The 18,655-nt window shown below is 41.9% G+C and overlaps 1 protein-coding gene across 3 annotated transcripts in view; it reads right to left on the bottom strand.

Annotated features, from left to right (window-relative positions):
• TENM2 (teneurin transmembrane protein 2) overlaps window positions 1–18,655 on the bottom strand; it is an 831,585-nt gene that overhangs the window by 245,091 nt on the left and 567,839 nt on the right. For all 3 annotated transcript variants that reach the window (XM_066618094.1, XM_066618096.1, XM_066618097.1), the window contains one exon: window positions 8,723–8,961. In XM_066618094.1, the coding sequence (XP_066474191.1) occupies window positions 8,723–8,961 (239 nt within the window). The remainder of the gene's footprint in view (window positions 1–8,722; window positions 8,962–18,655) is intronic.

The following is an 18,655-nucleotide window of genomic DNA, read 5'->3' as shown; positions in this document are numbered from 1 at the left end:
AGGGCCTGGCCATGCAGAGCAAAATGCTCTTTGAAGAGATGATCCCACAATGTCCTAGGGAGCTAGAAGAAAGCTTGCAGTCATGAAACAAATGACAATCTTTTATGCTACATATAGAGCGTTTCCTTCCTTGGAAGTCACAGTATGCCAGGCTACTCAAATAACATCACTACTGCCGTAATTGAAGCAATTTAATTAAAAAAAAATAAACCTGTTATTTATATCATCTAAGCAAGGGGCGGCATTGTTCCAAATCCTTACTTATACCCTATAGTACTGCTTTTGCTATCAATTCTGGCAACTTGACTCTGTCTTCCTGTGAAGCTGGGATTTGGGATTGTGATTGAATAAGTGTTTGCAAAGATAAAGCTCTTCCAAATTCAGAAGCAATTCCCTAGTGCGCAGAAATAAGATTGAAAGCCATCATTATTACATATATTTTCAATGTTTTACTAAATCAACTTGTAAAACAGCAGCATGCCAATCGATCATCCAGTTTTCAGAAAGAACTGACATAGTCTAGTGTAAGTTTTCATTAACTTTGGCTGTAAAAGAGCCACCTATGTAATCTAAGCAAGAGAGGACTGACAATTGCATCACAAGTGTAATCAAAAGGAGAAGTATTATGAACATATTTACTAAGGCAATAACCCCTTGTGAGATAAAGTTTGCAACGAATTTCCAGCCAGTGTCCCAAAGTGGCCACAGGGGAGGAATTCATTGTAATGGTTCTGAAGAAGGCATAACAGCGAGATGATGATAGCTGGAGGGAAAGGCTCCCTGCATGCACTCATGCACTAAAATTAATCTATGTATTGCGAAAACATGACCACATAAGGCTGATGTTTCCGGCACAAGAGACTAGATGCTCAGGGCACTTCTTGAAAATTGCAGGTGCTTTCTCGAAGGCTCTTAAAATACTTCTTTAATATTCCATGCCTACTCGGAAATATAATGCTTTTGCAATACACATGTTCAAATGTTAATATTTTTTGTTGAATGCAGTGTAATCCATTCATTCTCCATTGTTTTTTGGATTTTCTCCTCCTTCTGGGTTAGTAGGCAAGGCCATTCACTTTACAGGTTCTCCTTTCAGAGGGAGAGAGGTGTCCATATTTCTCAGACTGAACTGGAAAATCAGTAGAACTCTTCAACGTATGAACCAGTACAGCAACAACCAGAGTTGGATGCTGTACAGTGGCAGAAAAAGGGGTCTACAAAACTCAGTGGAACACAACACAGAAGAGAAAAGAACAGGACAACTGGACTCATCACAGGAGTCTGTAACTATCACCTCCACATGTACAGTGAAGATGGAAGCCTAAAATAACAAAGAGATGACCTGAAGCAGTGGTGGGGGAACAACTTCCAGGACTCATAGAAAACAAAATTTCAAAGTAGCTACAGTATTTCACTTTTCTCCCAGGACTCCATGATTAACTCTCCATATGTAGTAAAGCAGTAATGCGCCATATGGAATCATATGGAATCATTTAGGGAATCAGCATCGCAGCAGCACCCTTTATCCAAAACCTGCTTCAGCAGTGCACATCATAATATTTGGTGAAAGTGTCCTTTGAAGGCCCAGTAGCCACCTTGCAGATTTACTCCAGGAAAGATCTCTCCCACACCACCACAGAAGCTGAACTTGTGGTTTCCTGAGCAGAATGAACTGTAATCCCCGTTGGTGGATTTTTCTCAGTGTCTTGTAGACAAAACCGATGCAATCACACAGCCACCAAGATATGGAGGCCCCTGAAACCTTTCTTCCCAAAGAGGACTCTTGAAAAAGGAACAATCAGGTGCTCAGACTTGCAAACTGATGCTCTTATCCAAATAAGTGAATGTGCAACCTGTGCTACCTCTTTTCCTGGGGCTTTATTAACCAACTCTCAGCTCGCCATTTCTTGTTGCTTCCTTAACGTTTCTGTTTCTTTCCACCTCTCTCACTACTGGGGGGTGGTGGCTGGTGGTGATATTATAACAGCCCAACATCGAGCTTCCTGATATTCCTGTCACCAATGTCACAATCCCTTTTGCTACTGTTGCTGCCAGTGGCAGGCTGGGCTTCAAATACCCATTTCCACCTTAAGTAAACATTAGCAGGGGCAGAGAATATGTAACAGGAGAAACACAACATGGAAAAATAAGGTCACTACTTCAGCCATGTTAGCACTCTCTCATCTTATTCTAACCTATAGGCAGAGCCAAAAAAAAAAAAAACCCTCTTAGATTTACTATTTAATTGGATCACTCACCTTGACCTTCAGCTAAATCCAACTGCAATCTTTGTAATACAGATGCCAAGGGTAGCAGCCAGCCAAAGTTCATTCCGGTCACATAGAGGCCCATTTTTCACAGAACTAGATATTCCTACTGCTTTCATGTCTGTATAACCCTTCAGACATTTTCTGCTAAAACATTTTCCAGCATCTCTAGACCAATTAACGGGTGCCAATGAATGATAAATCTGCAAACGTTAAGAATTAAACCTATCTCAAGCTAGGAATACAAATACAAGGCGGTTTACAATATCAATTAAAAGAAATTGTTAATACTAAAAGTTCACAAAGCGGTTTACAGAGAAAATTAAACAATTGGCTCCCTGTCCCAACAGGGCTCACAATCTAAAAAGATTCAAAAGAACACCAGCAGACAGCCACTAGAAAAGGCACTGCTGGGGTGAGGTGGGCCAGTTACTCTGCCACTGCTAAAAAGAAGAGCACCCACTTGAAAGAGTGCCTCTTACCCAGTTAGCAGTGCTACAGGGTGTCTGATTCCTTGTGGAATCAGCACCCAGGTATGGGAAGATCCACAGCTAAGTGATGCCTCTAACACCTATCCCAGATAACCTATCCATAATGGTATTATGGCTGATGGTATTGAAAGCCACGCAGAAGTCCAGAAGAATTGTCAGTCATTTTTCCCCTGTCCTTCAGAGTAATCAAGGCAATTTCTGTGCCAAAAATCAGGTCTGAAAACAGATAGAAATTAATCCAGACACTATCTCATCCAACTATACCTCAAATAGCATAGCAAATCAAGCAGCAGGAATGGAATATTATTGACCAGTTCATAGTTCTTACAATATTCTAGAGCCAAGTGGGGCTTTTTCCGGAGCAATCTCACAACCACATCCTTCAAGGTGGCTGAGACCTCTCTCTCTAATTCACAAAATGATTCTATGAATTTGAACGTGGCTGGCTTGGTCCTGCTTGTAACCCTGGGTTGTAGGAAGGTAGCCTTGGATAATATGCATATTCAAGTACCAATGGCATGGTCAAATCTCAGGTCTTAGACTTTGACATGGTTGTGACCCACTCATACTAGTGATGGTATTTTTTAGCTTGGTCTTACGAGTTACTGTGCTAGCATAACAGATGGTAGGAATATGCAGGTTAAAAATATCTTCTTTAGTCAAAGCACTGTATAAACCAATATGGGACAATCATAAGTAATGATTAATTTAAAAGACAGTGTAAATAATTTTATCTTATCATTTATATATATATAAAAGATACAGATATATAGATATATATCTTATCAATTATATTTGTATACTAGAGGTGAATAATGGCTATATTTAATAATATCTTGCAGAAAAAATACAGAGAGTGAATAAACTGCAATATTCTGTACACACACTAAGGTTATTATATAAGCATCCCATCGTCACCATCTCTTTCTGTCATTTTCCTTTTATTTTCCCAAGATCTGGTCTATTTCACATGATGGAAGGCGACAAAATAATCTCGGCACTCTAAGATTCATCAGTATGAGTCTCAACATATCAATTTTCAAGTCGAACAACTTTAAATACATTGCAGGCTTTTAGCTTTCCTAGAAAATAATACTTCTATTGTTTCCAAAGGAAACCCTAAGTACCCAAAATTACCACGCTTTTAACATACTGACATATTGATGGCCTGATGATTTTCCAAGCTCAGAGTCAGATTGACAGAAGTCAGAGTAGTTTAGAGAACACTTAAAACATGGCATTTTATATTTGGCGAGAATTACTGCAGTGAAAAATGACAAGGTGACTTTCTAATTCTTTTAGTTTGGCATGGAAGGAAAGAACTAAAACCTAATTTAACTGACAAATGCTTTCATCTCTGCTCCAGCTATGAAGTGTAAAGATAGGACAACAATAGAACTTGTCATAGATGCTTGATTCTTATATATCAAGAACACCACTGAGTGCCTTTTACTGGATTTGCCACCTGACCCACTATTTTAAGTTCCTCTTTTACTTAGGCTGGACCTAAATCCTATAGCCTCCACAAACACTACAATGGATCCTGTTATCATTGCAGTTTTGTTAAAGATCATGACAACATGGTGACAAGATTTTGACACTCTGTGGTGATGCTTACAGAGACACAATGCAACAATATAAAGGTGCAATTTATGATATTAGCAGAATACACAAGTCTAGTCACACTGAGGAACCCCATAAAAACAGGCTGTTTTTTGTACTTGAATTGATAGCTGCTTTCTTGATAAATATGTAAAACTGCTACTAATCTGAGCTGATTTCATTCAAGAAAATGGAGAGGATGCACAGGCAAAGACCAGTTACAGAATCTATAAAAAAAAACCCCAACAAAATCTGCTCCATAAATGGTTTCAACTTTCAGCCAGAGCTGGCCCACCCATTAGACCGATTAAAGCGATTGTCTCAGGTAGCAGGTTGGTAGGGAGCACCTGCCTCTGTCCACCCACCACCTCCCTTCTCCCCCTACTCACACTCCCTGGACTGGAAAATGAGGGGGGGGGAGGGTTTGAGCAAAAAAGGAAATGTGAAGAGAGTGGTGGGCTAGAGGGTCTCCACCACTCTTCTTCCCCCCACACTTCCGCTTCCAATTTGTCTCCCTCTTCTAATCCAGGGAGTTGGAGAAGCAAAACCTGACCCATCACCAGGTAAGAGGCGTATCATTTGATATGCTGCTTCAGACACCAGAAGATCTTGGGTCAGCCCTGCTTTCACCTTTAATATTTTTTTCCACTTGTTTTCTCTCCTCAACCAAAATAACAGTTTTCTTTTCCAAATGAAACGGTTGATCCTTCTCCTGAAATATTCTATTTCCATCTAACCCCCAGTTAGTGGGAGTTTAGTAACTGATCCCATGAAACAGTTGATCCCTCTCCTGAAATATTCTATTTCCATCTAATACAATTACAAAATGTGTTAATTAAATATTGAGTCCTGCCAAGTTCATGGCTCAGCAGTACAATGTGGCTATTTGAGTTCAAGGGTGGGTTATATGTTGGCTTGGATCCAAAGCACTGAATGGGAGGAAGAAATGACAAGAGCTGTTCCACGAACTCTTGTGCAAGTGCGAGTGAAGATTTCTTGTACTTCAGCATCACAATGTATCGAGGGGCACATGCTTCCTAAGTTAGAGAATACCATCTGTTTCAGAGTTGTCCATCTGAATACCACTTTCTAACACCTCCAGCCCACTTGTCCTAAGTAAACTTGGAACAATGTTGCTGGTGGGCCAGCAACATTAAGGGGAATAATAAAAGCTTCTTCAAATATGTTAGAAGCAGGAAAACCGCCAGAGAAGCGGTTGGCCCTCTGGATGGTGAGGGAGGGAAATGGGAGATAAAAGGAGACTTAGAGATGGCAGAGAAATTAAATGAGTTCTTTGCATCTGTCTTCACGGCAGAAGACCTTGGGCAGATACCGCTGCCCGAACAGCCCCTCCTGACCGAGGAGTTAAGTCAGATAGAGGTTAAAAGAGAAGATGTTTCAGACCTCATTGATAAATTAAAGATCAATAAGTCACCGGGCCCTGATGGCATCCACCCAAGGGTTATTAAGGAATTGAAGAATGAAGTTGCAGATCTCTTGACTAAGGTATGCAACTTGTCCCTCAAAACGGCCATGGTGCCAGAAGATTGGAGGATAGCAAATGTCACACCTATTTTTAAAAAGGGAAAGAGGGGGGACCCGGGAAACTATAGGCCGGTCAGCCTAATATCCATACCGGGTAAGATGGTGGAATGCCTCATCAAAGATAGGATCTCAAAACACATAGATGAACAGGCCTTGCTGAGGGAGAGTCAGCATGGCTTCTGTAAGGGTAAGTCTTGCCTCACCAACCTTATAGAATTCTTTGAAAAGGTCAACAGGCATTTGGATGCGGGAGAACCCGTGCACATTATATATCTGGACTTTCAGAAGGCGTTTGACACGGTCCCTCACCAAAGGCTACTGAAAAAACTCCACAGTCAGGGAATTAGAGGACAGGTCCTCTCGTGGATTGAGAACTGGTTGGAGGCCAGGAAGCAGAGAGTGGGTGTCAATGGGCAATTTTCACAATGGAGAGAGGTGAAAAGCAGTGTGCCCCAAGGATCTGTCCTGGGACTGGTGCTTTTCAACCTCTTCATAAATGACCTGGAGACAGGGTTGAGCAGTGAAGTGGCTAAGTTTGCAGACGACACCAAACTTTTCCGAGTGGTAAAGACCAGAAGTGATTGTGAGGAGCTCCAGAAGGATCTCTCCAGACTGACAGAATGGGCAGCAAAATGGCAGATGCGCTTCAATGTCAGTAAGTGTAAAGTCATGCACATTGGGGCAAAAAATCAAAACTTTAGATATAGGCTGATGGGTTCTGAGCTGTCTGTGACAGATCAGGAGAGAGATCTTGGGGTGGTGGTGGACAGGTCGATGAAAGTGTCGACCCAATGTGCGGCGGCAGTGAAGAAGGCCAATTCTATGCTTGGGATCATTAGGAAGGGTATTGAGAACAAAACGGCTAATATTATAATGCCGTTGTACAAATCTATGGTAAGGCCACACCTGGAGTATTGTGTCCAGTTCTGGTCGCCGCATCTCAAAAAAGACATAGTGGAAATGGAAAAGGTGCAAAAGAGAGCGACTAAGATGATTACGGGGCTGGGGCACCTTCCTTATGAGGAAAGGCTACGGCGTTTGGGCCTCTTCAGCCTAGAAAAGAGACGCTTGAGGGGGGACATGATTGAGACATACAAAATTATGCAGGGAATGAACAGAGTGGATAGGGAGATGCTCTTTACACTCTCACATAATACCAGAACCAGGGGACATCCACTAAAATTGAGTGTTGGGCGGGTTAGGACAGACAAAAGAAAATATTTCTTTACTCAGCGTGTGGGCGGTCTGTGGAACTCCTTGCCACAGGATGTGGTGCTGGCGTCTAGCCTAGACGCCTTTAAAAGGGGATTGGACAAATTTCTGGAGGAAAAATCCATTATGGGGTACAAGCCATGATGTGTATGCGCAACCTCCTGATTTTAGAAATGGGTTATGTCAGAATGCCAGATGCAGGAGAGGGCACCAGGATGAGGTCTCTTGTTATCTGGTGTGCTCCCTGGGGCATTTGGTGGGCCGCTGTGAGATACAGGAAGCTGGACTAGATGGGCCTATGGCCTGATCCAGTGGGGCTGTTCTTATGTTCTTATGTAACAGCTGACATGGGACCTAAAACAGCCTTGAGCAGGTTGAGACCTGCCTTTGATCAGCTTTTCATACCTATATTCATAAATAGTCAAACATGCTAAACAATGTATGTGTTGTTTTATCAAGTAGATTAATCCAAGACTGAAGACTGTACAGCTAATGGTGTTGTTCTTCTAATTAAGGGAAATTTATCCACCATTCACAATTCTAATCAGAGTCTTCACCCTTTATCTTTGCCCCACACATGTCAGGAATGTATCAATATGGCCCAAATGAAAGTTATTTTGAATATAATTTGCTGCCTGCACTCTCTCTAACTCGTGTTTGTATGCCTTCAATAACTGGAACTATGTTCCTATACATTGAAATAGTGAAGATTGCGAAAAATAAAGGAAGCTATAGAATCTGCAAATTTATGGCTGTCTTTAAAATTACGGTGGAGGTGGAAAAATCCATTTAGTAGGCTTAACATCTGAAGACACTTTTAAAAGAAAGCTCAGTGCCAGAAGGAGACAATAGTAGCAAGGAAGAAACTGGTTCAGAAATAAAGAGAACACATAATCTAACAATGAAGGAGTACAGCTAAATCAGTCCCACAGCTAAATCAGTCCCACAGAGCATGACACGACAGAATGAGAACAAAAGTTAAAGAGAGGCTTTATGTACATTGAGTTTGGCTGAAAAGCCCCAGTCATCGTGTGGGAAGCAAAACAAGACTAATAAAAATAAAAATGGTATTCCAGCTCACTATGAATATGTTTCTGAAGTGGGCCAGTCTTGACTTGGAGACATGGGAGAAGTATGCAACCCTACACATGGGAATATATAGAAGATGTGTTCACAGAAACATTCTACTCTCACCACAAAGTAATTCTTTCCCCCCAAATTATATAACACTGGTAAAATGTCTAAAATTGATAAACAGAGGTGATGCGGTCCAACAAACACAGGCAGTGATCCTAAAGCAATGCAAAGTTGGTAAACTGGAAGGTTTTACTACTAAAGCGTTTGATAGCTCAAGCCATCAAGAAAGCTTAGAGAGGACAAAAAATAAATTAAAAAGCAAATGCAAAATATCCAGTTTAAATTAAATTTGAATACATCCATCTCCTGGAACTGTGTTTCTCCCCACAATAATCTAAGAAAAGGAAACAATTGTTCTTGTTAAATTTTTACTTGTTGGTAGAGTTGAGAATGCGTATAACGAGGCACAGCAGGAGGAAGTGAAGCGGCTCAGCAGCTCGTGTCTGATTTTGCAAAACACAGACTTACCTATGAAATAGGCCAGCAGGATGGCGAGTAATATTGCGGCAGCAATCGCTGACAAAGCTGCACATTTCCAGCTGCAGTACTTGGAGGGCTTCTTCAGCTTGAACGCGTTTCTGGAGAAAGTATTTCTAGGCAACAGTCTGGGAGGCGGTGTGTAAACCGTTCCTGAGGTCAAAGGGTATCCAGGGGAAGAACTACTGAAGAGAGGAGTTGTTCCAGAAGATGTTTTGAACAAGAAGTGCCTAAAATACAGAGAAATTGGTCACAGTCAGAGGCAGAACTGTAGAAGGCGAGTAAATCAACTGTATGGAATAAAAACAGAACAAGAAACAAGAGACACAGATGGAGAGAAAAGGAAATTTCACTTGTTTACTTTAAGAGATTCGTATCCCGCCTTTCCCAATGATGCTCAAGGCAAGTAACCATATTAAAAACACCATCAACAGAAACAGAGAAACCCCAATAATGAAAAACGACAACAGTAAAACTAACCAGTAAAAACAAAGTATCAGCATGTGGCATAGTCCAAACAATCCACAGCAAATAAAACCCTCAGAAAATAGCAGCATAAATCTTTAAAGCACAGCAGCATGACCAGTGTTTTATAAAGCTGATTAGCACATAATAAAAGTAGGCAATAAGCAGCCATGGAACAGAAAACACCCCAACAAACCCCCATCGCTCAACATATTAAAAAGTCAATCTAAACAAAAAAGTCTTCAGTGTTAACTGGGCAGTGGGCAGATTTTAAGTCACAGAGGAGAGGTTTCCACAATTGTGTTGCCATCACAGAGAAGGTCCTGTGTCTTACTGCCACCCTCTCAACGTTCATAAAGAGTAGTATTTGCAAAAGTGCATTCTCAGATGATATTAGGGGCCAGACTTGAACATAAGTAAGTACGGAATGAGGGTTTAATTCTACTCACTATGTCTAATTATAATTGTGAATATGATTTTAGTTTTAACTGAAATTATCAAATGAATTCAATTATTTATATATTTAATTGTGCATGATCCATACGTGAAAATTGAAGCTGGATGATGATATCATCATCCTTATCTCAGCAACCGAACTGGCACCTTAAACAGAAAATCTTATATTGCATCTGCAATATATTCTGGCAAATCATGTGAGTGTGCAATCTTAATGCACCCTTGGGCCGGTACAAGTCCCTTGCACTGGCCCAGGAGGGTTGCAAATGTGCCATAAGGCATGTTTGCGCATCCTTGAGAGTCGACTGGGCCAGTGCAGGAATGTGCGCCGGCCTGCAGAGGCTGAATTCAGCCTCCGCGTCGACCTGCAAGGGGAACCTTGTGTCAGTCAAACTTGGCCAATGCAAGGGTTTGGGGAGGGCAGGGAGGAGACGTTCTGGGGGCAGGCGGGCCGGTGGGGAGCAGGAAGTAGGGCTGGGACCGGCAGATATGCTAGATCCTAGCCCCCATACCTGAGCATTCCTGAGGTGGTGCAAGTCCAAGGAGACCCATTGGGGCTGCAGTGGTTTACCTGGGGTTAAGGGGAAGAGTTTTGGGAAACCACTTTGGGCCCCTATCTTGTGCTGGATAAAGCACAAGATAGGATTCCAGCACAAGATAGGATTGCGCTGAGAGAGATTCAAACTTGTTCTACAAGTGTGATAGTTAAGGTGTTGCTCTCAGCTATGTTTAGGTTTCCCATGAGAGGCAGGGAAATGGAAATTAATGTTTCCAAATGAGTTGAAACAGTTCCGATCATGGCAAGCTCAGACTAGCTCCATTATTATGTTCATTATAGCACAATTATGGCCATCATGCTAATGGAGGTGATGCAAAGATGAACAGAAAACAGGTTCCAACTGTGAAACCACCATGGCCCACTCAGGAAGCAAGCATTCCAATCCTGCACCAGCTATAAGGTCTGAAAACAGCACGTGGACAACACAACAGAATGATTAAGTCTCAAGATTACCAAAGTCTAAATTAGAGAGGACAGATCTAAGCTACCTTTATAGATGGAATTGGTAAGAATGTCCCTAGTCATAACCGATGTAGCAAAGGGACCAAGAACACTCCAAGGCAATCACATCCTCAAAGAGCAGAGATGCATAACAGCTGTACCTGCTCTCTCTCATCCAGCCTTTATTATTATTACTTTCACAGGCCCTGACTGACAGCAATTCCCAACTATGGAAAGTGGAAAAAAAATAGTTTTGCATTAAAAAATGAAAAGCATGTAAAATTACTGGACCACAACAGACATATTGCCATCACAGGAGATTTGTTTATTGAGCTCACCTGCTGTCGTTTTAGATGGTGAGAGGAATACATTTCAGTTAAGCTAAAAAAATTAATTCACCGTTGGTATCGCTGCAACTTCATAATGTTAACTAAGGCCTTGGTCTATCCAATTAATGGTGTAATTCTTGATTTACTGGGTGGCACAGAACTATTGTATTGGCAACCTTCAGTCTCGAAAGACTATGGTATTGCGCTCTGAAAGGTGGTTCTGGCACAGCGTCTAGTGTGGCTGAAAAGGCCAATCCGGGAGTGACAATCCCTTCCACACCGGGAGCAAGTGCAGTCTGTCCCTGGTCTGTCTCCCTGGCTATGGGCCTTCCTTCTTTGCCTCTTAGCCTCAGACTGTTGGCAAAGTGTCTCTTCAAACTGGGAAAGGCCATGCTGCACAGCCTGCCTCCAAGCGGGCCGCTCAGAGGCCAGGGTTTCCCACTTGTTGAGGTCCATCCCTAAGGCCTTCAGATCCCTCTTGCAGATGTCCTTGTATCGCAGCTGTGGTCTACCTGTAGGGCGCTTTCCTTGCACGAGTTCTCCATAGAGGAGATCCTTTGGGATCCGGCCATCATCCATTCTCACGACATGACCAAGCCAACGCAGGCGTCTCTGTTTCAGCAGTGAATACATGCTAGGGATTCCAGCACGTTCCAGGACTGTGTTGTTTGGAACTTTGTCCTGCCAGGTGATGCCGAGATCTTTCCACAAGGACATGAAGGGCACTGTTGTCTTCGATGGCTCCACATCAGACCCTTTTGACATCCGAAGCGGAGTGAAGCAGGGCTGTGTTCTTGCACCAACCTTGTTTGGGATTTTCTTCGCTGTCCTGCTGAAGCAGGCCTTTGGAACTGCAACAGAAGGCATCTATCTCCGGACCAGATCAGACGGAAAGCTCTTCAACCTCTCCAGACTGAGAGCAAAATCCAAAGTCCAGCTGAAATGTCTGCGTGACTTCCTCTTTGCTGACGATGCAGCTGTCACTACCCACTCTGCCAAAGATCTCCAGCAGCTCATGGATCGTTTTAGCAAGGCCTGCCAAGATTTTGGACTGACAATCAGCCTGAAGAAAACACAGGTCATGGTTCAGGATGTGGACTCACCTCCCTGCATTACAATCTCTGAGCATGAACTGGAGGTTGTCCATGACTTTGTGTACCTTGGCTCAACGATCTCCGACACTCATTCTCTCGATACCGAGCTAAACAAGCGCATCGGTAAAGCAGCTACCACGTTTTCCAGACTCACAAAGAGAGTCTGGTCCAACAAGAAGCTGACGGAACATACCAAGATCCAGGTCTACAGAGCTTGCGTCCTGAGTACACTTCTGTACTGCAGCGAGTCATGGACTCTTCGCTCACAACAGGAGAGGAAACTGAGCGCTTTCCACATGCGCTGCCTCCGACGCATCCTCGGCACAGAACTGATCCCAACCTTTTCTACACAGTCAGAATACAGGGCAGCAAAACAAACACAAGAACACGATGACATTGATCTTTCACCAACTGAACTCTGCCAACCTGTGAGGAAAAATGGGATGGAATTGGGTATATGGAAGTCAGTAGGAATCCTATAGTTGCTCAATAATTGGTTTTACCCCCCATTGAGTCAGACTATCACACCTGAAAGAGGTGCCATGAGCTAAAACACCCCCACTGATACAAGTGGGGAGCTCAGATGCACAAATGCATCCATCCACTAAGCCTCCTTTCAACTGAAGAAAGGATTCCAATCAACACTGTAGCCAATCACATCACACCACCAGGTACACAAAAGCCTCAGCAAGGGAACACAGATCTTATATATGAAGATTAGGGCTATTGTCAAGGGGGACAGGTGGAAGCAGAGCTCTGGGACCTCTACATTTCGTCAAGTTTTCTTCAGCTCTGCAGGCAGGAACAGAACCTGGAACTTTCTGCATATCAAGCAAATGCTCTACGAATGTGGTACAGCCCTCTCCCTCGTATGGAAACATTCTTCATATCCTAACTAGTATTGGAACTTAAAATTGTTGCAAAGTATAGAACCCAGGCAACCCATTAGTTATTTATGTGCATGGCACTTTACAAAGTAGAAGAGGACATGCCCCTGCCCCAGAGAGCTTGCAACCAAATATTTGACATAGTTGAAACCAACGGGGGGGGGGGGAGGAACTGAAGCAGCAGTAAGTAGAGAACAAATCTGTAGTTATTTCAGCTGCAGGTGGTAAGAGTTGTTTCTAGGAAAGTCAAGAACCAACTCATTGAATGCATTGCTGAGATATGTTCGTAATGGTAGCAGTTATCCCACAGTAGTTACTCTATTACTGTGAAATTCAAATATTATTGTTTGATTTAGCTTTGTACTACTTCTCAATACAGGATTCGCACATGCAACAGGGCAATTGTTTTGGAAAAGCCCACTCCTTTAACTGCAGTCTAGGAGGTACAGTATAGAGCAGCCATTTTCAAACATTGTGCTGTGGCCACGAGTGGTCCACAGGTGAGCCACAGGAATTTGGGAGAAGGTCATTTATTAGTAGGGCCAATGGGGGATATGAGCCCTCCACTGGCAGCATGGTGTGCCTTGTCAATTGCCAAAAACCTGATGGTGTGCCTTGACTATTTTCGTGCCTTGCCAGTGTGCTGTGACATGAGGAAGGTTGAAAATCGCTGGTCTAGAGGTACCACAAAGGCTATTTAGAAAGTAACCTCTGGTAAGCTGATTAAAAGCACGCACACACACACACACACACACACACACACACACACACACACACACACACACACACACACACACACACACACACACAAGAATGAAGGAAAATTCTTCTATTTCTATTTCTATTCTTCAATTCTATTATGCATAAAATTTACTATACTACACTACTTATGACTTAATCAGCACCCAAATTGAATCGACAAAGTGATTCTCAAGTGATTCACCATTGGGTCACTATTTCCAAACTTTCCATTGTCCATGAAATTTGAGGGAATTTGATGAAAAGGTCCGAAATAGTGAAGGGAACATACACTTCTGTACCTGTACTTGTTTTGTAGGTATTACTAGGAATCCATTTCTTTTCTTCCTAAAATGATTGCTCATTCCTAATAGCATTGCAGATGAACATAGCGGGGATGACATCGAATTAGAATTCATGATGGAAAACAGTAGAGAGAGAAGTCAGTCTGGGTCATGATACACTGGAAAAGAGTTCTAAGCATGACTAATGGTTTTTGTGCTACTGTAGTTCTCTAGTATAGCTATCTTTCTTTCTGGAAAAGAGACAGAATAATTTTGGGTCTTAGCTATTTAGGCAAGAGTTTGGTTGATAGTTTATTAAGCACACTTTGTTCCAAATCTGTCCAGAAGTAAGTAGAGCCAGAGCAGATGTTTGCAACTGATGATGATGATGATGATGATGGTGATGATGAGAGGAGGAAAAATCAGAGCAGTTGACTAAACAGCAAAATCTTCCTAGGATTACAATGAGGGATAGGAAAGGAAGGAAGGGCTGCTGCCCTGCACACAATTAATTGGGAGTAAATTCCATTAAACTCAGTAGGGTTGAATAGACATCCATAGGATTGCCTGAAAGTTTCTTTTCTCTTGGAAGCATACAGGTAGCATCTGATTTCAATGCAGATAAAGCTTTATAGGTTTATACCAACTTCTACCTTTTAATGGTTGCTTTCATTTGTTCTTAGAAAGAGTTTTATCGTGTTGAGATGATGTACAATGCACACTAGGAAAATCTTCAGATAGGCCCAGTAAAGACTTAACACTGGCTCCTGAACAACCATGGTTTGGAGCCATCAGTTTGCAGTGTGTTGTGTTTCCATCCTTTCTACTCTGGAGTAAATTCCCTCCTTTCCATTGTTAACTAGAGTTCTATATCACATATGCAGTATCACTATCATGCTACCATTTGGGTTCTCTTGTAATCATGGTTTGCAAACTCATCTCAAACTATGATTTGGTTTATGAGTGATTTCATATGCCCTTGTTAATATGTCCTTGGCTTTTGGAAAAGACAGCTTCAACCCTAATTTCCCTACTGACCAGTCTTAAATCTGCAGTTGACATTAAACTCAATCTCCTGGCCCAGATCAGCTAAGGGGCTTTTCCTATCTTGAAAGAAGAAATAGTATAGTGCAGGGGTGGCCAAACTTGCTTAATGTAAGAGTCACATAAAATAAACTTCAGATGTTTGACAGCTACAAGACAGATGTTGGAGAGCTGTCATATTTAAGAAGCATTTACATTCTTAAATATGGTATGTTCACTCATCATGAACTTTAAACTTATGATTTAATATGGTGGACTCTCAGTTTACACCTGGTAAATAATTATAAAGCTTGAAATATTTACCTTTTCTCTTATTTACCTTTTTCATTAATTGTGATGCAAAAAGGTGCTGAACAACATATTTCCATGAGCTGCACAATACATGTCAAAGAGTCACATGTGATTCATAAGCTGTGGTTTGGCCACCCCTGATATAGAGGACTGGTGACAAACTAACTCTGTGTCAAAGTCCAAAGTCAGAGCTCACAAGACTTATGATAAAGAGGATGAACAAACTCCCTCAGGTGAGTAGTTCACAGAAGTTCACTGCCAAGCAGAATGGACAACAAAGAACTAAACATAAGTCATAAATATCCTGATAAGTGGCTGAACACCTGAACAATTCTTAAAACTAACAAAAATGTAGCACTTGAGTGGGAACATAAGCATGTTTGCAGAAAGTCAATTCAAATCTGAAGAAAAAAATATTGATAATGTAATGTTAAATCTTCATTGACCCATGCAGTATTTCCACTATTCCCTGTAATATTCTCCCAGTATTCCCTGGGAGGAGGACACGGGAAATTGGGCAAACATTCTAACAGCACACTCCTATACAGGCCACTATGTTCAACAGAGTTCATTGTCAAGTAAATATATACACAGGCTAAGGGCCCAATCCCATCCAATTTTCCAGTACTGGTGCAGCTGAGCCAATGGGGTGCACACTGCATCCTGTGGTGGGGAAGCAGTCACAGAGAAATTCTCAAGGTATGGGAACATTTGCTCCCTCACCTTGGGGCTGCAATGCAGCTGCACTGGTGCTGGAAAGTTGGATAGGATTGGGCTCCAAGTCCCTGTGACCTAAGAAAGGAGGACTTGTTCAGGCCTAGCACATAGTAAGAGAGCCTCTGCTGTCCAATCAAGTTATCTATCACAGAATTCTCATCTAGTATGAGAAAACTGACAATACAATATAATTTGATACTGTATGGGGTAAGACTAGAAGAGGAAATTTAAAATACTCCCTCAAAAATGGTTAAAAAACAAAAAGTCACCTCATCTCTGAAAACGTGAGCATATTTTACATACAATACATTGTTCAATACACATTTCACACACAATGACATAAAATACAGAGAATAAATACTGCTTCAGGTGTGCCATTTTCCCTACCCCCAGTATAGTGAGATATGGAAAAAAGAGCGTTCATCTTCATAAATAAAAACTTCACACAAGTCTCTTTCAATACTTATATCTGCATTGGGAAGTCATAACTGGCAATAGATTCCCAACATGTATGCACATGATAAAAACACACATGACACTGCATACAGGTGTACAGTACCATTTTTCTTTGACATTCATGTAAGAAAAATATCATGCATGAAGCAGCTTGAATTCAATAATTAAAGTATGAAACGGGGGATTTGCATTCTGTTTCAAGTGCAAATCTCCAGACAGATAAACATATGCACAGATAAGCTGTAAGCACAAACATATGGAGAGTCATCTCCTTTGTCCACACAAGCATATGCCATGGACTGACAGACACAACTTGCGGTTTCAGTATGTTTGCTGGCCTGCAGCACATTATAATCAATATTCAAGTTTCTGTTCATGGTTTAGTAGCCATTAGGCAGGGAAACAATAATTTAAAATCAACACATAAATATCATCATGACACTTAGCATCTACTCAAGCCCATTCTGAAGTCTTCTAGGAGCAAACAAACCACTTTTTCGAAAATGTGGTGTACGAGTCCTTCAAGGGCTGGTGACTGACTTTTTTGGCCCCAGAGGCAATGTTCCCCACCCACCCCCAAATGCAAGCATTAATTCAGGCTGTCATGTGTGGTGCCTTCCGTTTCAGAACACATTGTCATGGCCATCCTGGATCTCTTAACACGAATCTGAAAGCTGCCTCGCAGGAAAGTAGCACGAAAGTTTAAAAGGTAGGTGTCCTGCTCTTCACTGCATTAAGCTGAACCTTAAGCTGGCCATAGTTGTGCTGCAAAAAAAGTCTTAAACAAATAGAAGAACAATGCAACAGCTGTTGCATTCTCACAGGTCCACATGGGCACTTTCCAGTGAGTTGGTTCATTTTCTCCAGCAATAGTGCTTCCCTTGCAGGAGGGGAAATGCTCACATTCACACTCTTGTGTAAGACTCTTGCTACGTCTGCAGAGGAATTGCCTTCACCTAGCCCGCAGGTGTCAAACATAAGGCCAGTGGGCCAAATGAGCCCACAGAAGCAATTTATCCCCCCCCCCGTTATCACTGGACTCTCCCAGCATGACAATTAGGCACTCTCGTATCTTGAAAATATGAACAAGATTTGCACATTTTCTCTTCTGTCATTTGCAGCTAATGAGTTTCTGTGTGAGAACAAAGTGCTCATTTCTGGCCATCATCTGCATAAATTATGTTACTTTCTGCTTAATGATGTAACTTCCGGCCCTCAGCAGGCACCATGAATGCTAACTTGATCCCTCTATATGAAACAAGTTTGACATCCCTGCCCTACCCAGTTGGAAACCAAAACGTTTGATCTTGCTTCAAGGAAGGCAAGCATACATTACCACACAGCGGGCTAGGGGAATCTGCAAAGACAGGATGCTGCTTCGCCAGTTCATCCCTCAGCCCATGCTTATGTCACTTAGTTCATGTGCAACCAAATATTCCTAGTATCCCTCAGTGATGAGTGTACCACATGAGCATCTTTAGGGTATATTAAGATCATGTTAACCTTGTGACTAGAATTAACTTGCTAGAAAGAACCAGGATATGATGCTCTTTCAGAAACACGTGGAGCTCCTGTGGTGTGAAAAAACAGCATGTGGTAAAAGCAATCTCATTCCACAGCTCTGGATTGTTGTCAGATACGTACATATGAATGAAAGTAATATGAAAACCTGTCCAGAGAATTATTTCAAAGGTGAATGCAGTGAACTGGCAAGTATGTATGCGCACCTCAGTGAGGGGAAGAAGAGTTGTTTCACTGTGTATTATAGGCATTAAATAACATTAAGCTTCAGGCAATTCTCTTTGAGTTCAAACTGTATGTCTACATCTGAAGATGGAACTTAAAAAAAAAAAAGATTAGCTGTCATGCTCTTTCTGCCCTCCTAGTGCATTGTGACAATAACTGTGAAGTATACCTCACACTTGTTATTAACAGTATCAACAGTGCTAGTAATACATTGCCCTTCAGCAGAGGTTTTTTTCTAAAAAAAATTTAATGCAGAGAATATGAAAGCCAGTCATGTTAATTAATGAGTTAAGCCTTGTAACCTCCTCTGAGAGAAGGGCAGACTCTCAAGCTTGTTTACATCTCCAGAAGGACATGCCATTCTTGACTGACAAAAACATTCTCAACAAGTGAGATAAGCTATTCCACCTCCAACAT

The sequence above is a fragment of the Tiliqua scincoides genome, chromosome 2, assembly GCF_035046505.1.
Source record: "Tiliqua scincoides isolate rTilSci1 chromosome 2, rTilSci1.hap2, whole genome shotgun sequence".
Classification (NCBI taxonomy): domain Eukaryota; kingdom Metazoa; phylum Chordata; class Lepidosauria; order Squamata; family Scincidae; genus Tiliqua; species Tiliqua scincoides.
The sequence above is the reverse complement of the archived record's forward strand: the minus strand, read 5'-3'. Positions and strand labels throughout refer to the sequence as shown.